Raw genomic sequence first — 26,186 nt, 5'->3', positions numbered from 1 at the left:
AGCCCATACAATGCTTTTATTTCTCCTATCTTGAAAAAAAAAAAAAAAAGCCCTTCTCTTTATTCTAGTTTCTCTCTGAACTATGCCCCATTTTTCTCCTTGAGAACACCCTGAAGTGTTGTCCACACTAGAAGTTAGATCCAGCCCTAGGCAGCTCCGTGCCAGAGCTCTGGATCCAGCCTCCTGCCAGGAGGATGGAACCATGTGGGCAGGGAGGGGCTCTGTGGGTCTGTGAAGTTCCTGGGGCCCTGGCAGGGGAAGGCAGAGACCAAGCTCTCTGCCAGCAGCGTGGGAGACATCCAGCTCTTTCCTTTGGCCCTGATCTCCTCTTTTCCTTTTGTGTTAATCCACACATTAAAAATAATGTGAAATTAATATATCCTAGGCAGACACATTCATTTTCTCTCTTTCCTTTGAGATAGAGTTTCCCTCTGTTGGCCAGGCTGGAGTGACATGGTGGGCAGGCAGGGGGAGTGAGTGATACCGACACTATCTCGGCTTACTGCAAACTTTACCTCCTGGTTTCAAGCGATTCTCATGTCTCAGCCTCCCGAGTAGCTGGGATTAGAGGCACTTGCCACCACACATGGCTAATTTTGGATTTTTTTAATAGAGCCAGGGATTCACCACGTTGGCCAGGCTGGCCTCGAACTCCAGGGCCCAAGAGATCCACTGGCCTCAAACTCCCAAAGTGCTGTGATTACAGGTGTGAGCCACCACACAGGCCTCATTTTCTCTTACATTTGAAAACCTTCAAGTGAAAACATTTTGCGTCCGTAATGCAAACTCTCATTCATTGTCTTTGGGAAACACCAACCATTCCCAGGGTGAAAGGCAGCATAAATATATCCTTAAGTAAGAGGCGCAGTCACAAAAGTACCACGCAGGAGTAATAAAACAGATTCAGGAGATTATTAGTGTTTTTGGGAATGAATCGCTACTTGTCTGAACTGTGGGGAGGTCAAGGGTGTTTTTAATTTAATGGATTAATCATTTATGTCTCAATTTCTTGCTCTTTCCTATGAAAGCAATGCAAGAGGTTTACACAAAGTTATAAATCATGTCAGTGCTTGGGCCGCATCTCTGGGAGGTCTGGGCTATGGGTAAGTTATACCAATAATTTGAGAGAGGAAGTAGTTGCCTGGAACGGCTTCTTTAGTCAACCGAGTCAGGGCAGAGGCACGGAAGGGGAAGTCCCCGAAGGTGGCAGCCCGGCCTCTGCATGGGGTCCTGCCCCCACTGCTGGAAGTGTGGCGGCTCCAGGGAGAAAGCAGCACCTATATTCTATTCTTGGCTTGAACATTTTCTCTGGGTCTTGATTTTCCAATCTGTATAATGGGAAGGAGGCTCTCTGAGGAGCCACCAGCTCTGACCATCTGTGTCCACCAACTATGGCTAAATTTGCCTTGGGCTACACTAACAATCACCCCCATGTCTGCCCTACCTTGGACTTTGAACTGTATCCTCTGCCAGGCATTTCCCAAGCATTATATACATATTTCGTCAGACCAGGTTGAGGCAGCCAGCGGTATGACCTAGAGGTCAGAGTATGGGCTCTGGGTCTAGGTCAACACTCAGCAGTTGTGTGACCCCAGGCAAGTGACCTTCTTTAGCAACTCATCCATGAAGTGGGTTAAGATACATGGATGGGAGGGTCCATGTGAAGGGCTGAGCAGAGACTGACTGAGGTAGGTGCTGGGAAAACCCTGGCTGCTGTAATCAGGAGGCAGTTAATTATTCAGCTTCTGGGACTCCTGGCAACACAGGGGCCTGTGAGAGTCAACGAAAATCTTCCAAGCCTCAGTTTCTACCCTGGCTTGGCTAAGATGAGGCTCATCGGGCCTCTTGGGGAGGGAGATGGGCACAAGCCCTTGTCGGAGGAAACAGAGCCTCCTAATTGAACAAGTGATATGGTTCCATACCACCTCGAAGGAGTGGTGGATTTCAGCTTCTGCTCTCACTGGATCCAGAGGCCACAGCAGCTTAGCAGCACCGTGTTGCCTAAGGGGCATGCTCCACACTCCACGGCCTGTGGGAGCCCCAGCTGCCGGGCGTTATTGGCCTGAATGGCTCACGCCCTTGGCACGTGGATTTGTTTCACCTGTGGAGGCTTTGAGTGGAGCCAAATACGAAAACTGGTCGAAAGCCTTTGCCCTTTCCACACCATTCCCCTTTACTTATAAGAGATGAAATATTTTGAGGTTAGCTATTTCTTTAAAAAGACAGGATACAGGAGGGGACAAGGGTTGATCTGAGCCGCAGTTTGGGGAGGCTTTGAGGGGACGACATGCATGGAGCCATTTACTAACCATTCACCTGCAGGACGTGGGTCTGGAACAGCTGCTCGTGGCCGGAGGCATGGCAGGTGTAATTGCCCATGTGGATGGTGGTCACCTTGGTGATGTACAGGGAGTCATCCTCTCCGAAGTCCTGCACAGGCAAAGACGACGATGAGACTGGCCTCTTTATCGAGTAGAGCGGAAACCATAGCTGTCTCCTGGTTTTCCAAAAATCCTGCAGCTGGGAGACCGTTCCTTTCTGCCTGTCCCTTACTGAGCCAGAGCTGCCTGCAGGGCTGAGCCATTCCGGGCAGCAGCAACCCCATTTCACCTCCACATTGTGGGCCCAGGCCTCCTGGATCCGTGTAAGGCCTTGTGCACCTGGTGCCTCCTCCTTGAGGCCCGGTTTGAACACCTCCCCCAGCACACGCCCTCTCAGTTTCAAGCAACTCAGTCCACGTGTCCCCCTATTTACCTGCTGCCTGCTTGTTTCACTGGGGTCTGGCTCACCTGATGAGCAGCTCTATTTCCGGAAGGCAGGCTTGTTTAGAGCAGGGGTTAGCAGACTTTCTCTTAAAGGGCTAGCGAGCAGATATTTTTGGCTTCATAGGTAGCACAGTCTCTGCCAAATACCCAACTCCTGCCGTTACAGCATGAAAATAGCCTTTACGACACATACATGAATGAATGTGGCTGTGTTCCAATAAAGTTTTATTTAAAGTTGGTGGCCTGGATTTGGCCCATGGGCTGCAGTTGGCCTGCCTGTGCTTTAGATCTTACCTCAATCCCAGAATGATTTCAGGCAGCTTGCAGGGATCTTGGTAACCCAAGGGAAGGGAAATGGGACTAAGGGGAAAATGGGGCAACAGCAACAACCACCACCACCACCACCACCGCCACCGCCAACCAGGGCAGGAACATCAAGGAGCACTAGGAAAGGCTGATGCCCTCGGGTTCCACAGGAAATGGCCCAGTAAGCCTCGACACTGTCATCTCTGCAGCCTCACACGATGGGGTCTTACTGGGCCAGTGCAAAGGGGAGGGATGGGCGGGAGGGACTTTTGGCTGCATTGGAGTCCCCTGATGAGCACTGGGTACCGAGCACTGGGCACCAAGCACTGGCCCAGTCTGCTGCCTCCCCTTTTGCAAACCTGTGCCCAATGCTGGCCCTTCCAGGTACCAACTACAGACATGCCAGGGATTGGAATTACCCGCTTTCTACAGAGAGCCCTCATCAGGTTGGGCCTTGGCTACCAAACATCTCCCAGGATATGGTGCTCAGAGCTGATAGGACAGAGAAGGCCCAGGCTCACTGATGACCAAGGGGGCTGTGCACAGTCATCTGTGGGGACTGATGGGGACTCAAGAGATCCAGGATTTAGCTTGAGCTCTGCCAGTGACCAGCATACCCAGTCTCTCTGGGCACTGGCTTCTCCACCTGTAAGTTGTGGACAGTATATATGGCCTGCCTGCCATATGGGGTGTTGGGAGATCCAGTGAGAAAATGCATGTGGATGTATTTTGGAATGTGGGATGATGATATACGTGGGGAATGTTATTTTTCTTGTTATTATTAGAAGATTATTTTAACCCCCTGGAGCAAGCACTACATCATCCCTCCTGCCATTCCCTGGCCCTTTCTGAGCTTCCTTTTGCCACAGAAGCACTCTGGTGGCAGGACAGGAGGCCATGGTGTTATGAGGGCTAAAAGCAGCCAAAGGCAGCTCCCTGGGTCCTCCGCTGATATCATGTAAGCTTCTGTCCCCAAACGCCAATACTCTCCCTTGCTCACACTCCAGAGGGCCCGGCCACTGCTGTCCCGAAATTCCTTAAAGACACTTTCCGGGCTGCATGTGGTAGCTCATGCCTGTAATCTCAGCACTTTGGGAGGTTGAGGTGGGTGGCTCACTTGAGGTCAGGAGTTCGAGACCAGCCTGGCCAACATGGTGAAACCCTGTCTCTACTAAAAAAAAAAAAAAAAAAAAAAAAAAAAAATTAGTCGGGCATGGAGGTGCACGTCTGTAATCCCAGCTACTTGGGAGACTGAGGCAGGAGGATCACTTGAACCTGGGAGGTGGAGGTTGCAGTGAGCTAGATGATGCCACGGCATTCCAGCCTGTGTGACAGAGCGAAATCCTATCAAAAAACCAAAAAACAAAAAACGAAACTCTTTCTGGCTAATGAGCTGGATGAAGGGGTGCCAGCCCAGAGTGAGGCTTGGGGTAGGGCAAAGGCAGGAAGGTAGATGGTGGACACATGCAGCCTGCTTTCAGGGTCAGGAGAAAAACTCCCAGCAATGCTCCCAAAGAAGTAAAATGTTGCAGAGGGCTTCGGGAACCCCGAGAGTTTGCTGTTAAACATTGCTCTGCTTCAAAGAGCCCTTTTCTACCATTCTGCGGAAGCCTCCACAGTAAAACAAAACACTGGATGGTTGATTTGTCCTGCATCATAACCGAGTCATAAAAGGTTCATACCTGCATTGCTTATGAAAAGTTAATGACTAGTCAATTCTGGGGCCAACATATTTCTAGTCTAAGCTGTTTCCTGTGTCAAAACCTAAGTCTGGAGGAAAATCTGTTTAGCTTGGAGTCTCAGTGGTGGGATGGCATCCTGAAACAGGGCCGGGAGGATGGGTGCAGCCCCCATCCTAGGGAAAGGGGTGTTGGGGCTTAGAAACTACTCAGCACCCCAGTTGATGGGTCCCAGGGCAGACTCCATCCCAGAGGGCAAAACCAGAGCTGCTTGCAGGGAGCCTGGTGCTGCAGACCTGATGACATTTTCCCTCCAAATTGCCTTCCTGAGCCTTCACACCTATAGCCCCTTTTAATGACAGCCCTTGAAGCTGGCCTCCGGCTCTGGCAGCCCCTGCCTTTGTCACCTCCTCTATGGTGTTGCTCAGTCATAAGCACTACCACATTCCTCAGGCTGAGGTGGGCCTTGGGCTCCCAGTGCTGCCCCAAGGCTACTGTTCCCACAGATCAACCTCAGGATGATACCAGTGAATGCCAACATACGGTCTTCAAGAGGTTACTATGTGCTGGGAGCTTACACATCACCTTGTATGCATTTAATACTCAGGAAAAAATCCCTGAAAACCCAAACCAGAAAACAAAACAAAAACCCAGTTCCCCGGGCCTGAGACACTAGGCTCTCCTTGGAGACTCATTCTGAGTGTGATCTTCTCTCACCACCTCCACTGCTCCTGCCCTGGCCAGCTGCCGCCTTCCTGGGACCCCGGAGCCTGTGCCCCGAGGCAGCTGCATCATGCCCCTCATACCCAGAGCCTTGCTCGCTGGGTGCCAGCCCCTCTCAGACCCTGTCCCCTCGCACGCTCCCCTTGCTGTTGTTCTGGCATGGCAGGCATGCTCCCTCCTCCCAGGCCATCTGTCCGTCTCCCTTTCCTGCAAGTCTGCTCTAACCCTGTCTGCCAGCCCCATCTCCGGAGCCTCACCTCTGCCCCACACCCTGCAGCACCCACTGCCGTGCCACCTGCTGCCTTCTGTATGCACCTGGTTTGCCGTCTGCCTCCCCCTGCAGAATGTGAGCTCTGCAAAGGAGGGCAGGGAGTTGTGTGCCCTGTGTGCCTGGAGCAGTGGGGCCCCCCAAAATAGCTGTCAAATGGAAAAAAGCTAGGCTTTCTACGGGGATTCTTTCGGTTTGACAGCCGAGGTGCCCACCTGCCTTCCCATCCACTCAAATGTTACCCAGCCACACAGGCTCAAAATGAGGCAGCTGGCAGGAACAGCAGAGCCCTGGTCTCAAGTCTCCACTTGTTCCTTTCTCCGTCCTGCAGCCCTCGAGAGAACTTAGTGCTTTTTCACACGCCTCAGGCTGGGGCACGCTGGAATTGACCAAAGCTCAGAGCAGCAGGCAGACAGGGAAGAGCCCATCGTGCCTGGATTCCCACCCGCTACTGATGACTTTTGCTGTGCCTCTAACACAGTCATTTAACCTCACCACCTGTTTTTTATTTGCTTACCAAGCACAAATCCCTGCTCCCTGGGAGCAGAGACATAATTCTTGGGTAATCACTTGGGTGCTGAGGGGTGTATGTCAGCCCTCGGAGTACTTGAGGGGCTGCTGGGTGTGCTATGGCTCTTCTGTGAGCACCTAAGCAACGCCTGCCTGTGGTTTCAGCTTGGGGAGAACCTGACTCTGTAATAAGTAAAATAATGTCTCTGGGTGAAAATGATAGGCATCGTATAATTACAGAACAAAGTGCATATTGTTTTCTGGATATGAATACCAGCTACAGAAATCAAATTTACCTCATTGGATGTGAGAAAATTACTTTTAACAATTGATTTATAAGAAGGTACATAAAGCTAAGCCTGCAATCCTTCCTCTCCTGAATGTTCTTTGAGATGCATCTGAATACTGCTATCAACGCTTGATTGCATCTCTGTACTTGTCTCTTTATGGAAGGCTTTTTTTCTTTTTCTTTTCTTTTTTTTTTTTTTTTTGCTTGGATGCAGTAGCAAAATCAAGATTCCTTACAGAAATAAACAGATACCAGAGTAGACTATTCTTTGTATTGATACATATCTGTTTTGTGGGAAAGTGACAATTTTAAAGGCATGGTTCTTGCCTTTTAAAAAGTGATTTTCTAAGTAACTGCCCTTAATAAAGAAAGTAATTAAATGGGACTTAAGTATTAAACAATAGTTAAGCAGAGATGAGATGGGGGATACTGTCGTAGTGATCCATGGGAGTCAGGTATAAGTCATACGAAACCGAGCCCTCAACACTGAATATTTAGTGACTAAATGTTCAACGCAAGGACTCCAGAGTGATATTAGAGTTTAGGTTAATGATACTGGCAATGTTACAAGTTCAGACTCAGTTTAGAAACAATTATTCAGAGCTTTTCCAACGTTACCTTCCTCAGGAGCAACCCTAGCTCTCTTTAGGGGAGGAGGGAGTAAAGGGGGGGTCTTTCCCCCCACAATCCTTCAGTTCTGGCCTCTAGAATGCCACTAACTAACTATAGCATCTCACCTGCCTAGTTAAACACAGCAAACCTAAACACAGAGTGACATGTGGTGCCTCGGTGATGGCCATTCCTCAGACATATCTGGACTTCCCCAGCCCTTATCCAGACCAAGCCAGGACCACATGCACACATGCGTGAGGTTACATAGGCACCCACATGGACACAGGCAGTACATGTGAGCATGCACACATGGGGGAGCACACACACATCTACATGGACACGGGGTACACATGATGTGCGAGCATGAGTGCACACACATACCAACACCCTTGTTCTCCAGTGCTGACCTCCCTGACCAACTCTGAGGTGATGGTGTCATCACTTTCTTCCAGCCCTCATAGGATGGACTTGCCATCCTGCAAAGACCTGAAGAATAATCCTCTTGCTCAGAGTTCTCTCAAGAAAAAGAAGTCTCTGCAACTTGCAGCAATCTCTGAGCAGCTGACTGAGCCCCCGGAAGAGGGCTGTTGTGGGCAGCTACATTCATTGGGAGCAATCTGGAGTGGGCCTGTTCTCATGCCTGTTCCTAGGCTCAGGCCCAGGAGAGGGAGTTGGAGGCATGAGAGAAGCCACTGCTGGGGAAGCACTCGGCTCCTCCAAGGCTCAGAGCGTGTGTGGTCCCTGGCTGACTTGGGTGTCCTCTGGTCTGTGCGGTCAATCTCCCCCTCTGACTGTGGGTGCCAATGGGGAGGCCCTCATCTCTTCACACATGACGCATCTCTTCATGCATGCCTGTACTGTCCTCAGCGTGTCATGGGGTTCCTATGCATAACTGGAGCTCAGTGAATATTTTCTGACTTCAGGGAGGTGTGCTAGCCTAGCATGCTGCCTCCTGGGGAGCCCTGAGAAGAAGGATAGTGAAGAATTCATATTACCCAGGGAGGTCTGGTCTTGCCCTTCTTGGCTACAGGGAGACAATCTCTAGGCTCTGGAATGTCATGCCTCGTAGGGATCTCTTTATCTGCCTGGGGTCTTTGGGCCAGGTGGTATCAGTTCTGCCTCCAGAGGGGCTGGAGATAAGAGGGCAGTCACATGTGTAGTATTTGAATGAGCTCTAGCAAACACTTTGGACACCAAGGCCTGGGTGAGCTTCTCTGGGAAACTGATGCTGTGACAGTGATGTGTCCATGAGTCCGCTGAGAGAGGAGAGCAGAGGTTTCATGTTTAGATCCTTCCTGGGCTCTGCCCTGTGGGCTTCGTCGCATGGCTGGGTTTAATCTGTACTCTTTTTGCTGTATTAAACTTTACCCGTGAGTATAACACTTACAATGAGTTCTGTGAATTTTCCCAGCAAATTATTGAACCTGAGGATAGTTTTGGGAACTGCCTGACTTGCAGTTTATGTCAGAAGTGAAGGCTTCTTCTGTGGATGAGCCAACTTCAGTTGGCTCAAAAACTCAAACGGGGAGATTCTGACCTAGTTGTATGGGTGCTGACATTGCACAGAGGGACAAGCCTGAATATCTGGGTATACACAGGTGCCCAGGCACCTGCAACAGAAGGCTCATGCCAGAGACCTTGCTCTGAGCTCTCCACTTGTCTACCTTCAGACGCCAGAGGGCAAATACCTCTTGACCTGCAAGGACTCCAGAGTGTTATGTAGAAGGGGTGGCAGCTGATGGGGCCCTCTGGTGAGGTGCAGGCCTGAGCCCTTGAATAGGGCTTTGGTTCCTGGGCTAATTAGCCTGGAATGCCCAGTTGGGGTGGTAAGGGACCCAGGCTCTAGGCTGCCCTGCAGCAGTCATCTGAGGTTCCAGACCACCTCACACCTGCTGCTTTCCTTTGGGAAACCTGCAACCCTGTTCCTGGGGACCCTTCGATCATGAATCCGCAGGCTGAGAAGGCCTTACCAAGGGTACCAGCTTCTGACTCTAACCTGGACCACACTCACAGTGTCCTTGAGACACTCCAGAGAGGATTTAAATAAATTTCCTTCTACCGCTCATTTCAGGGACCAAGAAGACTTTCAGTTAGGAATTTTCTCCTGACACGGTGTTCAAAACTCTTACACATTGTTGGAGGGGGTGTAAACTGGTGCAGCTTTTGGAGGGAGATTTGGCAAAACCCATCAAAATTGAAAATGCATCACTTCCAAGAACTTATCTTACATGTTGACTTACACACATGTGCAAAGAGGTGTGTATAAGGATGTTGACTGCAGCCTTGTTTGCTGTAGACAAAACCTGACACAGGCTGAATGTGAGCCCTGTTGCGTGGAGCTGGGGAGGGGGAGTCCAGGAAGAGCAAGCTTGGGCATGGCTCAGGGGCTGCAGGACCTCCTGGTGACTCCCTTGTCTTTGCTCAGTGCGGAGGGTACCCTTGGAGGGGCGGGCTCCAATCTGTAGTGGCCAAGAGAGGCATCAGTCAGCCTCCTTCACTGGCTGGGCCTCTGTAGGAAGGCAGTGAGGCTCAGGGAGGAAGGGACACTGTGGGGAGTCCCTGGGCTCTGCCCTCAGGGTATAGAAGCTGAATCAGAGCCTTCCTGAGGGCCCCTGTACCTTGGAGATAGGGCCGGAAGTGGTCACTGAGTATAAGCCAAGCCCTGAGGCCAGGGCTTCTCCTAAGGCTTTCTCATAAGAGGGTAAAGAGGTGCTCTTGAAAGAGACGCTGAGAAAGCAAAGGCCAGAGGAGACACTTGGCGGGGCAGAGTCACCCCACAAGTTCCACAGGCTGGAGTACCACAGACCCTGGCCCCCATATCTTGGAGAGCTCTGGACAACACTTCCAATGGTTTGAACTCATTCAAAACTCGAAAGAACCAGATGTTCAAATGTTTTCAACACAAGCTACAGAGAATTGGCCAAAGCCTTTAAGTGCTTCAAGTGTAGTGTTTTCTAAGATTTTAAAACAAAATGTACCCAAGCATCTAATGAGATTATTTTGATGCAGAGCCTACAGCCACCGTCTATCGTGGTGCAAACAGCTCTCCATGCTAATCAAACGCCTCTCATCTTTTTACAATGAATTCATGACTGGTTCATATAAAGACAATAAAAATTAAATGAGTCATGAGCTCCTAAATCATTTTCTTTTGGTCTTTTTAATAACTCACATCCAAAGAAGAGCTAGCTGAGAGCATACGCTTCATTAGAATTATTTGTTCCTGGTTTTATACCATTTCGGCATGGGGAGAAAAGTGAACCTTTTAACACATCCTTCAAACACTGCCACAAATACTTTCTTCTAATGGGTTTTGTTTTTCTGCTTTTATCACCGTACTCTGCCTGCCGACATTTGAAAGCCCCAAACAGTGAGATTCAATGAAAAAAACCCCCAAAACAAAAAAGAGTGGCTCTTTCAAATCATTTGAAATATGCCGAGTTTGTTGTAGGCCTTTTTGTTTTTTTAAAAAAGAAAACAATAGAAAAGTGTTTTCTCTCCCTGAGAACACCATGGCTAAACAATTCCACGTGCTGGTCTCAGAGCATGCTGCTTCCTTCCTTGCTGGGGCCAGAGGCCCGCAGCCAGTGGGAACAGGAGCTCCACACACAATTGGATACATTCCACCACGGCCTGGGAACTACAGACAGCTTCGCAGCAAAGACTTGAATTGCTGGGGGCTAGGTATTATGTCCCACAAGCAAGGAACCCAGAGGGTCTGGGCCGGGCATGTAGGCAGCTGTAGGCCCACGGGAAAACTCTGCACTCCTCTGAATGACCTAACCCCACGTGCCTCAGGGAGCAGGGGTATGGGGTGAGGTGATGCTTACGACCACAGAGCCTGCACTGTGTATGAATGGTGACCACAATGGCAACAATGCTTGTGATGGTTCAGCGTTTCAGCCATTACCTGTGACTTCTGAGATGCCCTGTCCCTATTTCTGCCCATTCCTAGGAATGTCCCCTGGCCTTCAGGATCATAAGGGACAGTGAGGAAAACAGTTATGAGACGAAGGGCAGGTGACATTGTTGAGGCAGGACATGCAGACTGGGTTTGGGGATAGTCACTTCACCCTTCCCTGAGTGGCTGCTGTGTGGGCTGGGTGGTCAGAGAGGCAGAGGGCTGAGGCCCAGAATGGGTCTGCATGTTCCATTTCTGCAGTAAGTGAGGCAGCACCCTGTCCTTCCCAACCCCAGAATATCTAGAATGGGGCCCAGAATAGGGAGGGAATGTGTGGATCTGCCTCTGAGATGGGTCCCGCCCCAGCCCCTAAAGCCTGGACCTGAGTCCCCAGGACACAGGGGCTGCAGGGGAAGCTCATCAGGGAAGGGCCCCCTATGGGGGCACCACAGCAGGGGCTAGGGGTGAAGGCTCCCCTTCTACCAGACACAAGCACAGGCACACTCCTGGGGCAGCCTGGCCCAGGCCCAGCTCACGCAGGGCACAGGGTGCTGCTGGAGGCCACCCATCCGCTTAGCTTCTGAGGTGGGGGCAGTGGGCTGCGACTCCTCCAGGACTGAGGTGAGGGGCACAGGGACAGGTCAGAAGCACATCCAGACCCACAGCTGCTTCAGTAACGAAACCCCCAGTTGGCCAGGAAGTAAACACATTACAGGCTGCACTTTGTTAGCTCTGGGGAACATGAGCGTGAGCAGACACTACTGATCTCTTATCAAACAAACAGAAGGCGGCGTCATAATCCAGAGACCCACTGCCAGGAGGGGCTGCAGTGTGTGCCCTGGGCTGCTGGTCTCCTGGGGAGTGTCTGTCTTTGGGGGCTTTACACTATTTGTCCAAAATTCTAGCTTCTTCTCAGTGGTGGATTTGTTTTCCCTCCTGCAAGCTGGGCTGGGCGAAGCTGAAGCCTCTTAGAAGGCAGTGGTTCAGGTGTCCTCAGGAGACATACCAGATCCAGGCCCAGGCTGAACTTCCTGACAACCTTAAGAAGGGAAGGCTAGGTATGGTGGCTCATAACCTTAAAGAGGGAAGGCTAGCCGGTCACGGTGGCTCACGCCTGTAATCCTAGCACTTTGGGAGGCTGAGGTGGGTGGATCACCTGAGGTCAGGAGTTCAAGACCAGCCTGGCCATCAGGGTGAAACCCCATCTTAAAAAAAAAAAATAATAATAATAATAATAAAAAAGGGAAGGCTAGCACTTTGGGAGGTCGAGGCAGGAGGATCACTTGAGCTCAGGAGTTTGAGGCCAGCCCGAGCAATATAGCGACATCCATCTCTACAAAAAAATCAGAAAATTAGTCAGGCATGGTGGTGCATGCCTGTGGTCCCAGTTACTCTGGAGGCTAAGGTGGGAGGATTGCTTGAGCTCTGAAAGTCGAGGCTGCAGAAAGCCAAGATCATGCCACTGTGTTCCAGTGTGGATGACAGAAAGAGGCCCTGCTGTCTCAAAAAAAAAAAAAAAAAAAAAAAAGGGCAAAGTGAAGACATCATGAACTGGGCCATGGCCCCATCAGGGGAGCCTTAGGTGGAAGCCAGGGGGACCCTGGGGCACCGCTCCACTGCACTTGTACCATTGGAGAAGTTAGGAGGAAGACTCAGGAAACATCAGCAAGGCTCCCCCCACTTCTGGGCTGTCTGTTATTTGAACTCCCTCTTGGATGTATGTTTAATCTTAGGCTGGTGAGGGTTCTGGACTCTTGCAGCACATACATCAAACATCTGTGCTTCCCCACTGCCCACAGGGCAATTGCTAAGACTCTTAATATTAACATCCAAGGACCTTTACGTTCTAGCCTCAATCTATTCCTGTACTCCTTTCTCACTCACTTATTCCTGTCTCCTGAAGCCCCAGTCAGAAGGGCTCCTTTCTCTGGCCCCCAGAACACGTATTTGTGGATACCTTACCTCCCTAGAGGATGCAGACAGTGTCTTTGTTCTATACTCTGGTACGGAGCTTAACTCTTACGCCCTTGGCAAGTGAGTCAACCCAAATGATGATTCCCCATCTACGCCACCTGGAAGGGCCACACACAATTGGGTGACTCATAAGTGCTTCTGACAGCAACATTGCTCGCTGCAGAATCTGACTGGCTCCTTCTTACTTGGCTCCAGGCAAGAGGGGTGCATTTACTTTCTGATCAAATATTATTCTGATGCTCAAGGCATGCCTGATGTTTGCAAGTCAGAAAAGTTTAATTACATGTGTCATTAGAATGGCATTCTGTAATAGCTCTGTGACTGAATTCATTAACAGAATTCTTAACAGATAAGACAAGACAAATTAACATTTTGTTGCTCATGAAAGCTTCTCATTAAGTAAGTAGTGAAAAAGTGATTAGTATTTTGTTGCCAATCAAGATGTCTCATACAAACGACAAAGAAAGGAGGCCCAAACCCTTCGTGCCCTGTAATGTCCCCGCCTTGCGTTTTCAGGGCCTGTCAGCTTTGTGCAGTGGTGTTTGGTGTCACCACCCATTACAATGCCAGAGAACCTATTTCATCTCCCACTGCCGTGGGGTGAACACGGCACTCAGCCGCCTCAGGCCAAGGGACTCTGGGAGCCTCATCAACCCCAGCATCTTTGCTGCATCAGTGTTAATGCCCCTGGGCTTTTCTCCCCCAACCCCAACTTCGAAAATTCCCAGTGAAGCCTGATGACCTGGCTCTGGCCCTCTTCAGCCCGATTTCTTCCAAGGGCTGCCTTCTGCACGGTCCCAAAGTTGGGCCGCTGCTTATGAGCACCTCTTGCGTGCCAGGCACCGAGCTGGGTCCTTGACACGCTTCAGCCTAAAATGCCCATGTAGGAGGACATCCTGATCTCTTTCTCCACAGCCTCAGAGAAGTCCAGCAGCTCACCCAGGGCTACTCTGCATTTGCTGGAGGTGGCGGGTCAGTGCCTCTCTCCCTGGGTGAATCAAGGCTGGTGTAAACAATGAGGCCTCCGTCCCCACTTACGCAGCGGGGGCATGCCAAGGTCCTATCTGCCTGACCGGGGAGCCTTGCCCGGCTGTTGCTGGCTGCTTGTTGGGGACCCAGGCTGCAAGATGTGTAGGATGTTATTCAGCAGCAGCAGGAGTAATAATATTAATGATAGCCACAACAGTAATCATGATAATGACAGTGATAATATTTAGCATTTATAGAATACCATACATGAAGTGCCTTACATGTATTTTCTCATTTAGTCTTTACTGGAACCCTATGAGGCTGGTACTATTATTTATCCCCATTTCACAGAAGGGGAAACTGAAGCTTAGAGCAGTCAAGGTTACTAGGCTAGTAACTTTCCAAGGTTCTAGCCAGCAAGTGGCAGACCCCAGGTCCATGCCCTTCAGTAGCAAGCTGTGCCACCCCCTTCCCTCAGGTAGGGGAGGTGTGCATGTGTTTTGTGTGTTTGCACACATCGGGCTGGGACCCCTGCGGGGCTGCTGCTGCCCTGCTCCCTCATGTAGGGGTTCTGAGAAGCACCGGGCTCTGCCTATTTGTGGGCTACTGACTCAACCACCAGCAGCAAGTGTTTCCTGAGAGGTAACTAAGGGGCCATTAATCTCTGGTTGCAACTGCGATTACCCAAATTGCTAATCTTATAGTGAAAAGTAGAAATGCAATTGAGTTGGTGCTGGAGGCATGTTTGAAGGAGGGGAAAACCACTCAAAGTAATTTAATTAACTGATGGCAAGTCCATTAAGAGGAGTTTTGCCTCTGCTTTTATTTCTGATGTCTTTCAATGGAGCGCCAAGTAATGCAGATGAAATGTTCCCACAGACACAGGTGGACCTGTCCCAGTGCTGATCAATCATTACTGGCCAAGCATGTTTCAGAGCTGGCACTGTAGCTGCTGAGCAGGAACAGCGGAGGACATCACACTCACAAACCCGTGCACCCCAATGCAGTCCAGTCTTTACAGATAGGACACTGCTCTTTCTCGGTAAGTTCCCAGACAAGCCCTGGCCGTCGCAGGCACAGAGGCTGAAGGGTTCTGCCTGTCCAGCATTTTTCCAGCAAGCACCCACCAGGGTTGTGCTGCATTGACACTCAAAGCTGTAAAGGACGCTGGCAATGTTCACCATGGTGGGGAATCACAGGAAACGCTCCTGTCCAGTGTGACAAGGCTAGGGGAAGGGCACTCCTTGGCAGCTTTACCAGGGTAGAACCTCCAGAATGGCCCCCTCTTTCTGTCTGCTTCTCCCATGACCTCCAGGGTGTAGCTGAAGGGGCCTAGAGAGTAGGCGAGGACTAACTTTGGTGGTTCCTGCAGCATTTCGTGCTGGACCTTTCTCCCCACAGAAGTCTCAGAGTTGGAAGGTGTTAGGGACAAGTTGCCTCAGAAAACCCCCTCCACACAAGCTGACCCCTTCCTCCTACTCTGATTGCTCTGCAGCGGCATTCCTGAACTCCTACGTAGGCGCTAGACATGCTACAATTAAGCAAAGCCTTAATACCACCATCCGGCAGCTCAGGGGAGGTCGTGGAAAACAAATGTTTGTTATCCACACCTGTAAATTCCTGTTATACATACACCCGTAAAATCCTGTTTTTTAAACTGCCTCCACAAGAGTCATAGGATGATGTAGTATAAGTTTGTCACAAGTTAACAAACTATCTCTGTGCCTATTACAAGCCAATAAGATCACGTCAGTCCTGAAACTCCCTTACGCCTCTCTTACCCCATATAAACTCCTTTTGTAAGCTCGGGGCTGCCGCCTCTGACTGTTACTGAGCAGCACAGCAGGTTAATAAAACTTGCTTGCCTGACTTTGGGTCTATTCTCCTTTCTCTCTGCCACTTACAGAAGTGACCTTCAAGGTCACGGGGTTTAGCTGCCTTCCTGTGGCTCGTGGCATTGCGGACCATTGTCCCTGCTTGAGCTTGCATATGCCCCGTGGGATGGGGAGCTCAGCGCCTCCTGTGACGGCTCTCTCTCCATGGTGGGGCAGGTTTGATGGCTGGAATGGTGCTCCATCTCAGGGGCCCAAATTGACATTCTTTTGAGGCACACCTTGTGCTAGTCCGACTCATGGGCTCACACGGCCCAGGTGAGCTCCCCTTGCCCCAGCCCCTACCCCACCACCTTCGAGATGTTAGCAGGAACTGACCATTCATCCCACAGGTCTTTCTTCTCTGGGCAAGCATCCCACTGTGGACCAGGTACCCTGTCCTGAGCCAATAAGGCTAGGGCTGCCCTCTCTTCTGCCTGAAAATTATATTCCTGTTACTGTAACCCAAGACCCGTCAGCTGTCCTGGCACTCATTCCACGGGTGACATCACTCTGTCTTCTCACATGAACTTCTGGGAAGCCACATCACCTCTTGTGCCAAACCTGGACCAATAAATACCCTTGAATGATGTCACTTCTTTAAGTCCAATAGAAGGGAAGTATTGCTAATGTTTTTCTTATAGATTAATTCATTGAGGACCGGCAGGTTAAATTACTCAAAGTCACAAAGCTGACATGGATGACGCTGGGACCCCAACAGAGGCTGCCTGGTTCCCCGAGCACAGAAGTCCCCCTGCTGGCCACGCCAGCCTGCGTGAGCTCAGCGGCTTTCTTCTTCCACACAGCACCACTTAACTCATCACACCCTCATCCCCTCACCCAGCGACGCACGTCCCCAAAGTAGGTCCCCTCTGGCCTGACCTGGTTTCCCTCCACCTCTCACCTGGCACCTGGTACTTTCCTTCCAGCCAACCCTCCCCAGTGGCTCACCTCTGCCCTCCACAGGGACCACCCCTTCCCCGCATGCAGCTGTCTATATAGCCTACCCAGCGTTAGGGCCCAGAGCTGCCTCCGCGGGTCCTCCTGCCCGCTCTTCTCTCAGCTGTGGAGTCTGCTGTGCTCTCTGCTGGCCTGCGGTCTATCCCTCTGAGCCTGTGAGCAGGCCCACACAGCCCGTTTTCAGGGTCACCTCCAGACCTTTGCTAATGTGCCCCGCTCAGAGGCCTCCTGCCCTGCCCACCGCATCCCCTCCTTTCCCTTAGCCTGGACATAGCTACCAGGCTGATGGCCACCATTCATTTATTTTCTGCCGTGGTGGGACTTGGATTTTCTGATACTGCCAGGCTAATAACAGGCTAGAAAGGCGCCAAACATGGGATGTTAAACTAAAACTCTCCAGCCCTGCCACTGCCCACAGCATCTTGCCCACTGTACTCTCCTAGGGAGCTGCACTTGAGCTCAGAGTGCGTTCCAGGTGACTTACATTGATGTCTTCCAAGTCCAGGAAGTTCAGCGTGAGCCCGTTGCGCTTCCAGACGATTGGTGGCCTCAGGTCTCCACGGACAGCGCAGGTCAGCACTGTGCTCAGCCCCACGGTCACTGTGGTCACACTGACCCTGTCCTCAGGGGCGAGGCTGAGCTGAACCACTTCTGTGAAGGAAAAGGAGGAGGCACGGTCAGGTGCAGGCCCAGGGAGTGCAATCTCAACTCCAGGTGAATGGCCATGAATTTACTGGGTGGAAGGGCCCAGAAGGGCTTCATGGCTCCCTGAAAATTGTTTACAATGTGCTGACTAAATGTAGAGACAGACGCTTTTGCTGGGCGAGGAGCCAAGACTTAGGTCAAGTGCCCCAAAGGCTGCGTGAGTCCAAACAGGTCAAGAACCATAGTTAATGTGTTGGGGACAGTCTGGACCACAGATTTGTGTCAAGCCAAGAATGCAGGCTGCCAAGGCCAGGAGCCCGCCACAGAGAGAGACCAGGGAGGCAGGGGTGCGGTGCCCCACTCACAGCTCCCCTGGCCTCCTGGAGCTTGGGCCTTGCTAAGGGCAGTCAAGGTCTGCGGGTGAGCCAACAGGTTTCTCATCCATCTGCGGTCAGTTGTAACGGTTGCGCTGTCTGAAGTCTGGGGAATAAACTGGCTGATCTTCGAAGGTTTGTTTCTGTCTGATGATTCGCTGAACTTGGATTTGGATTTCTGTTCTGTGACCATGCACTGTAGCTTTTAATTTTTTGAAGTATACCTCAGGCTGCAGGAATTATTAGTCCTTGCCATTTTGGACTTGATAACTGACATTAGGACTGATCATTCTTCGGGCAAATGGGAAGAATCTAAGATATTTCTCTGCAATCACAAGCTTTTTGAAATTCTCAGGATTTATGAAAAAATTAATCACACTCAGGCTGTTCAAATGCCCAAATGGGATCAGGCTTCCGGGGAGTCAGCGGTCCACTGATGGAACTGGCTCCCTTTTGCTCTTTCCTCAAATCTGTCCACTCAGCCAGAGGTGGCATGAGCTGTGGGAGGCAGGGTGGCTCTCAATGCAGGGGGTACTATTTTGTCTATTCTGGGATGCCAGCAAAAATGCTGGGAACCCTATTTATGCTTACGACTCTACTGGGACCTGTGGGACCCCAACAGATGTATTCCCCCCGCCGGAACTGGAGCAGAGTTGGGAGCTGAGCTTTGTTATTCAGTGGGACACTTATGAGCCGTGACCAGGCAGCAGCAGCCCCGAAGGCAGCACATCTGTGTGCTCACACCCTCTTGCCTGCGAGTGTGGGAGAGGGGAAGAGGGAGTGAAAACAGCCGCAGGTGCATGGCACTGCAGAGCAGCTGCATTGAAAGCAGGGCCCTGAGGTCAAATCCTGAGCAGCAAAGCCCTCCCTCCTCCACAAACGATTAGTGGCCCGGCCCTGGCCTCACAAAGACGAACAAGCGACTCTAGATGCTTCATCAGTGCTGTTGGATGGATGGATGAGAAACAGAGAAAATGAAATAAAGTAGTAAAAGAGCCAATAGGCTGGTGGGGAGGGGACAATCACACGCAGGAAAAATGTGACTCACAGTAAAGGAACCCTGGAGGAAAGATATGCACCGAGTGATGGATACAGACGCAACTGGCATAATATTTTACCAACATTCAAGTTCCCCCTTAAATCACATTCTGCTCACTGCCCTCCCACCTCCAAGTCATCAGGCTTATTGCCCAGGGCAGGACAGAGAAGGCACTAACTCTGTAGCAAGACCCAGGCTTTGGAGAGGGGGAAGAGATGAGAATTTGCTAAAATGGTTTAGCTTCCACCGTACTCTGCAGGTCCATAGGACTCAGACCTCAGCATTCTCCCCAAGAGTAGAGGAGGCATCCTCTCCTCAGATGACCATGAGGCTCCCCTGGGCCGCGAGGCTTTGTGCCGCTGCTCCTGCCACCTGGGGCAACCACATGTGTCTGGGCAGACAGGCAGAACCACCTTGGCTCCTGGTATGGAAACAGGCCCAATTTTCCCACATAACCGAAGCTAGAGAAACTTAAAATTGTTTTTACCTGAGTACTTTCATCTGAAAACCAGCCATCAGGCCTCCCAGATCACTACAGCCAGACAATGACACACCTGCAGCCTGTTGACCAGCTCTTCTCTTACCCCACCCTAATTCCCCACCATCTAAATCCCGACATGAGTCAGAGATGGATTTGAGACTGGTCTCCCATCTCTGGGGCGACGTCACTGAGATTAAAGCCTTTCCTCCCTGGCAATACTCATCGTCTCAGTGATAGGCTTTTTGTGACATGAGCAAGCAGACCCAGACTGAACCCCTGGCATTCAGCAACATCATCTCTGTACCTGAGAACTGCCTTGGGCTGCCAGACCAGGGTCCAAAGGGAAGCGCTCCTGGCCTCAAGGGGCGTGGAGGCCAGTGGTGGCTGTGGGGGGGTCCTGCCTGGGGGAGCCTCCTGACTCCTGAGTCCACTAGGCTGCCAGCGCAGATCATGAGTACCCCTGGGGTTGAGCTCAGCTTGGAGTGACCTCAAACAGGGCAATCCAGAATCCCTCACTGCTGTAGGAAGTGAGACCACAGTGTACCACCATGCTGTTTCCCTGGACACTCAGAAGCCATCTGGGAGAGCAGCTGGGATGTGGCGTGGAAGCCAGAGACACAGATCATTTTTTAGACAGAGTACTACTTACACGGACTGTTAAAATGGTCAGCTCGCACTAGTCTTTACAACGGATTGAGCATCTGGTTGTGTTTTTCTCCCGATGGGATAAGGCTCGTGAAGTCACGTTAGCAGCAAAAGTAACCTAGATTTTCTCTGCATGTCTCATCTGTGGTCAGGCTAGAAGGAAAAGACCAATTGGGCCACCGGGGAGTAACTCTTGGAGGCAGCAGGGTTCCCTGGGCCCTAGAGCGCCGCTTCTCAGGTGCAGCTCCCCAGCCACCTGTATTGTATCTCTGGGGGTGAGTAATTAAAACACAGATTCCTGGGCCAGGTGTGGTGGCTCAGGCCTGTAATCCCAGCACTTTGGGAGGCTGAGATGTGCAGATCACCTGAGGTCAGAGTTCAAGACCAGCCTGACCAACGTGGAGAAACCTCGCCTCCACTAAAAATATAAAATTAGCCGGGCTTGGTGGCACATGCCTGTAATCCCAGCTACTAAGGAGGCTGAGGAAGGAGAATCACTTGAACCCGGGAGGCGGAGGTTGCAGTGAGCCGAGACTGCACAATTGTACTCCAGGCTGGGCAACAAGAATGAAACTCTCACAAAACAAACAAACAAACAAACAAACAAACAAAACCCAAACAAACCCAACAACAACAACAACAACAACAAAAAAACAACAAAACACAGATTCTTGCCCCTCTGCCTCAGGCTGATGCAGACTCTCTGGAGGGCTGGGTGGACATCCAGATTTTAACAAGCATCCCAAGGGGTTCTGTGGTGGCCTGAGAACCACTGTGTTACAAAATGAGAGGGGCTCTGGGTTCACAGAGAGGGGAGTACAAGTGGGAGACAGGGAGATGAGGCAGTCGGGTCAGCCGGGGATTCCTGGGGCTCTAGACACACACTAGGGGCATGGAACATAGGACTGATGTGAAAGGTAGGATCCCCGCCTCTATGTGACCCCAAAGTCATATATTCCAGGCAGCTCTAGAAAAAGGTCTGCAGGAGCCTCAAACACGGGGCTAATAGGAAACAAAAATTCAAATGGGAGATGGAAGTCTTCCGTGTTCCTGCGGTCCTCCCTTGGCTGGGATAACGGGCTGCTGCCTCCTGCCTGAGTTACTCCCATTCATTTGTATGTAGAAGATGTGCACTTTGCACAGGAAAGACTCATGCAAAATTAGAATGTGTGAATACTGATAGAACCATCGTAATTCTGCTCCTGTCAGCTACACGAACATTAACCAAACAGCAAATATTTGGATCACTTAAAGTTTAATCAAATGAATGTTTTGTTGGATTTAATTTGTGTCAATATTCTCCAGCTCCTTTAGAAATCCTGAAGGGATTTATGGCTCCTGAGCTCTCCTTCTACCCTCGCTCCCAGTTATTTCCTGGTCAACAAGCCTCCCCTTGGCAGGTCCTCCTTCCTTACTAAGCGGCAAGGATAGGACTAAGTGGCCTCCCAGGGTGACTTCCAGGGAGAGTAAAAAATGAGACAACATCATGTGCTGGGCCTGCAGGCCAGGCTCTGCTGCAGACAAGCTCAGGGGTCTTGGCAGCTCCCTTCCTGTCACTGGGCCTCAGTTTAGACATGGATACAGTGAGGGCTTGGCCCCCAACCCTTGTTTTAGACGCAGAGCTGATTATTCAACGTGGATGTCCCCGTAGACCCCCTGAGCCTTGTAAGTGCTCCCGCTGCCTCTTTTCTTGCCCCTAAGTGTCATCTGCCCCTGTTCTTTGCCTACTTGCCAGTAATGGTAAAAATGATGCCTCCAGTGACAGCACCGTGGGTGTCAAGGCCCACTGAGGCTTCCCTCCTGACACCCTGTGAGGACTCCCCTGCCCCATCCCAGGCCTCCTGTAGCCTCCTGCACGGTCACCCCTCCAGTTTGTCCCTGCTGCCTGAAAGTCTCTTGTTGCCACTGGCAGAACAAGGTACATCTCAGCCCTGCTCAACAGCTGTCAATGGCTCCCTTTTACCCACAGATCACCCCATAGAATCCAGAACAGTCCCAATCTTGCCCCTGCTATGTCTCCAACATTATTTGCCACAGTGCCAGCTGGCTCCCCATGGCATTTGTGTCTTCAGATCTCAGTGTGTGCCTGTTTGGCACCTGCCACTTGTCCATCCTGAGCTCCTCACACTTTGGCCCCTACCTACGAGATGACCTCATGGGATGTTTCTGGGATCCTGAAGTTTGAATGTAAAGAAACACTTGGACAGATATTAGGAGCAGAAGATTGAAAGAGGCCGTCCTGGTGAATGTATCGGAATTTTTTCAGGCTTAGTAACAGAAACTCTCAGAAATGCTCAACTATTAATAGCTTAGGAGAAAAAAATGGGGTTTGTTTTGCATAATGGGAAATCTAAGGGAAGTGAGAGAGGTTGCAGGCATCCAGGGCCTTCTGCAGTGGTGTTCTCTACTTGGTTGCAAGATGTCCAGTGGTGGCTCCACACTCACATTGCTTCTTCTGTATGTGGGATCGCAGAGGAAGACACCAAATCTTTCCTGAGAGCCTGGAGAAGAGCATGGGGGAGCTCTGATCGGCCGCATACAGCTCCTGTGTTCTTCCCTGAAGCAAACACTGAAGCAAGAGGACTGAATATTGTGCTTAGCCCTCCCCTTAGCCCATATAGGCAGTCCCTGACTAAGGATCTTCCAGAATGGATGGGAAAGCTGTGTGGCAGGGGATGTGCAAGAGACTGGCCTTCAGTGGAGAAAGGGCTCAGCTTGGCTCTAGGCTCCTTGTTTGAAATAAGCCCATGCTACCTACCTGCTAGGCTAGAGGCTAAAGATCCCTTGAGAAGGTGGGTTTGGGAGACACCAGTGAGAAGGATGGAGGCTGCTTCTCATTGCAGGTATTAATTGGCCCGTCAGGCCTGGGCCGTGTGTCCGCCTCCAGGGGCAGGGACTAGGTGTTTGGGCTGGAATAAAATGTCTAACGCAAAGGGTATGTTGGACAGATTGACACCCTATCACCATCATAGGGATGCAGAGGGCCTGCTCCCTTCCCTCCATCTCCATCACAACCGCATCAGGAAGCCTGGGCATTGGTCATGATCAGGGCAGACAGCCGCAATCCTACAGTGAAGACAGTAAGAATCATCAGAACTGAAACCTGATTTAGGCTACTGCAGTCTTGCCTACACCTTGTCCCTTCTCTGGAGAGTGAGAGGGGCAGCTTTCACAGGGAGGGGGTGTGGAGAGCTGAGCAAACCCCACCATCCTATGGAGCCTCACATCCTGATGGTGAGGGTCTGGAATTTGTGGAGATGGCCTTCCATCTGGGTTTAGTGATCACACATCTCCTGAACCTCACCTGTGCGGGGCATATCTGCCGGGCTGGGGACCAGAGAAGCCCCAGGCCTGGGCTTTGTTCTGGTGGGGAGCCAGGTCATAGGAGAGGAAGGTGAGGATACCACATGCAGCCCTCCAGGGGCCAGTGAGGGGTCCTTCTGGCTCCTGGCTGTGGCTCGAATGCCCACGTGCTGACTGACCATTTGTGGGCTCGTTGGCTACTATGTGGGAAGGTTTACAAGGTCCCTGGAAGATCGAACGAGATATGCCCAGCACTCAGAGTGCGATCGGGGGCAGCGAGAGAGGGCTTAGCCAGAGGCTGTGTCTGGGGTGAGAATCTGTCTACCTACATACAGAGGCTGGTTAGAAAGAGAGGGCTGGGCGGGGGGTACAAGCAGCCCATCAGGGAGCTTGTCTGGGCTGCTGGGCAGAAGTCTGTGCCCAACGAGAGACCGATGCCCTGCTATGAAAACTGGCATTAGAGAGCTCCTCTGCAAGCAGGGAATGAGGAGGGCAAGAGAGTTGGGGGGGTTCTCGCAGACCAGGGCTGCCCCATGATTTCCCCTGAGATGAAAAGGCAGGGGTCACACTGCAGTAATGTCTCAAGTCAGTGTGGGCTGGTTAGCATAAGACAGAGCTTCCTGGGCCACTAGCTAGGCTGCTTGTCTCATAGTAAGATTCTGGGCAGGACTGTTTGGCACTCTGGTGCCTAGCACAAGGCGTGGCACATAGTAGGTGGGCTCAAGGCCATGGCCTGTCTCTCTAGGCCCTTCAAACCAGTGCGGTCGCATGCCCTTGGTTTTCCAGACACGAGATGCCACAAACACCCATCCTCACCTTTTTCCCCGAGTCTTGGAGCTTGGAGAGAAGGGGCAGTCACAGGGAATTAATGGACTTACCATAAGCAGGCTAACAAACATCCTTCCTGAAAGCAGGAGGCCATAACATTTCAGTCGTTGGAGAATTGAGTTTTAGTTCCTATTACAGCTTTCTCTTAATCTCAGGCACTATTTCTCACACTGACTTGAACTCGATGAGATACTCATAAACCCATCAGCACCCTCTCAAACAGGATTCTGCTGCTTTGTAGCGATAGAAATTAAATTTCTCAAATTCTCGTCAAGTTGGTGTTAGTTTTCTTATGTCAGAAAACCACTAATGGAACACATTCCTACTTGGACATTTGCCATTTTTCAAATGATGCTGTTGGCGAAAAAGCCCTGTCAAAAGCTCAGTAACCTGCCTGCACGTCAATATTTTTGACTGAGCCTCGGAGGGCAAACTGAGGCTCAGTGGCCTGCTTGGGAATGTGGGCAATTTGGAGAGGGAGCACAAGCCAGGCGCTTAGACACATCTCTGTAACTGCAGCCTCTTCCCACATTGTTCTCCTTGTAAATTAAATATGTTTCCTGAAACAAACCCCTCAGGTGACCTGGGTGCCACCAAAGAAGCCGGGGCATTGGGGAGACAAACTCCATTGATCTGGTCCCATCCCGGTAAGGAGAGCCGCACTGTGAAGCTGGTAAGTCGGGGAGGAACCAAGGTGGACTGTGCGTGTCCAGTGTCTCCTGACCAAATAGGGCAACATCCCAACACCTCCTGGACCTTGTGACTTCGGCTGGTATTTACAGGGTGAAGCTGCTTTGGCATGCCCTGGTGGACCAGGCAAGGCAGGGTGTGAGGGATGGTGTGCTTTTTCTCTCCTCTGTTCCCTCGACCAGTGATTGTCACTCTGGGATCATTTCAAATAACTGCTGAATTTTTGCGGGATGGGAGGCTGGGGACAGGATGTCTTAAAGCCTTTCATGTCAACATTCCTATTTAGAGCACCAGGGTTCATCCAGCCTGCGCAGGTGGCTCTGTATTAGCCAGACTTGCTCCAAAGCCACACAAGAGAGCACCTGCATAAGTCCCAAATCTCCTGTTTCCTTATGTGTAATTGGATTCAATCTTTCTGCCATTGTCATCCCCTCTTGCTTGCTTCATTCTGGGGACAGCAATAAAAGTACTAGTTAATTACCTGCGAGTCAGTGGGTAATTTACTTTTTCTTTTCTTTTTTTTTTTTTTTGAGACTGAGTTTCGCTCTTGTTACCCAGGCTGGAGTGCAATGGCATGATCTCGGCTCACCGCAACCTCCGCCTCCTGGGCTCAGGCAATTCTCCTGCCTCCGCCTCCTGAGTAGCTGGGATTACAGGCACACGCCACCACGCCCAGCTAGTTTTTTGTATTTTTAGTAGAGATGGGGTTTCACCATGTTGACCAGGATGGTCTCGATCTCTCGACCTCGTGATCCACCCATCGCGGCCTCCCAAAGTGCTGGGATTACAGGCTTGAGCCACCGCGCCCGGCCAGTAATTTACTTTTTCAACTGGCCTCTGTCGCTTGCTGTTGCTTCAACTTTTATTACAGTTTAGTTATCACGTACTGCTCTCTGGTGTGAACAAACACCTTTGTAAGTTGCATAAAGGCAGAGACTGTATCTGTGTTATTTATATTGTATCCCCAGCACCTAATACAGTGCCTACCACACAGAAGGGACTTAATAAGCAGTTTTAAACAAGTGAACTATTTATTAGGGTAGCATTCAGTCAACAATTATTTATGAAGCTGGTACCAGGAGCCAGGATATAGTGGGAATATACTGGCAAGAAAAACAGGCCCGGTGCTTGCTAACTGGGAGCTCATGGCTTAGCAGAGAAGACAAGTGTTAAGTGGGAGGGAGAGCAGAGGCCTGAGCCTGTCCACAGACCCCAGGTTAAGGGCCCATAACTCCTGTAGAGCCTGGTTGCCCTCTTTCTTGGTAGAGCCCTCCCTGTGTGCCTGGCACACCTGTGTTCTGCTATCAAGACATCCCCGCCTGGTGTGGTATCCTCCTTGTTTGTAGGAGGGGCC

The 26,186-nt window shown here is 50.9% G+C and overlaps 1 protein-coding gene and 1 long non-coding RNA gene across 6 annotated transcripts in view; one reads left to right on the top strand and one right to left on the bottom strand.

Moving 5' to 3' along the window:
- The window catches only part of FSTL4 (follistatin like 4), a 431,619-nt gene that overhangs the window by 36,020 nt on the left and 369,413 nt on the right, over positions 1-26,186 (bottom strand). For 3 of the 4 annotated variants that reach the window (XM_074381537.1, XM_039471889.2, XM_074381541.1), the window contains exons 7-8: positions 17,312-17,478; positions 2,310-2,430 (exon numbers count right to left, since the gene is read on the bottom strand). In XM_074381537.1, coding sequence (XP_074237638.1) covers positions 2,310-2,430; positions 17,312-17,478 — 288 coding nt within the window. The remainder of the gene's footprint in view (positions 1-2,309; positions 2,431-17,311; positions 17,479-26,186) is intronic. The other variant, XM_074381540.1, reaches the window with a different exon arrangement.
- Positions 1-26,186, top strand: part of LOC141580449 (uncharacterized) — a 50,729-nt gene that overhangs the window by 2,736 nt on the left and 21,807 nt on the right. Inside the window, exons 2-3 of one of the 2 annotated variants that reach the window (XR_012512636.1) lie at positions 14,876-15,038; positions 24,721-24,815. This is a non-coding gene — a long non-coding RNA (uncharacterized LOC141580449). The remainder of the gene's footprint in view (positions 1-14,875; positions 15,039-24,720; positions 24,816-26,186) is intronic. The other variant, XR_012512637.1, reaches the window with a different exon arrangement.

This window comes from Saimiri boliviensis, chromosome 1 (assembly GCF_048565385.1).
Source record: "Saimiri boliviensis isolate mSaiBol1 chromosome 1, mSaiBol1.pri, whole genome shotgun sequence".
NCBI lineage: Eukaryota > Metazoa > Chordata > Mammalia > Primates > Cebidae > Saimiri > Saimiri boliviensis.
This window is presented reverse-complemented; position numbering and strand designations above follow the sequence as displayed.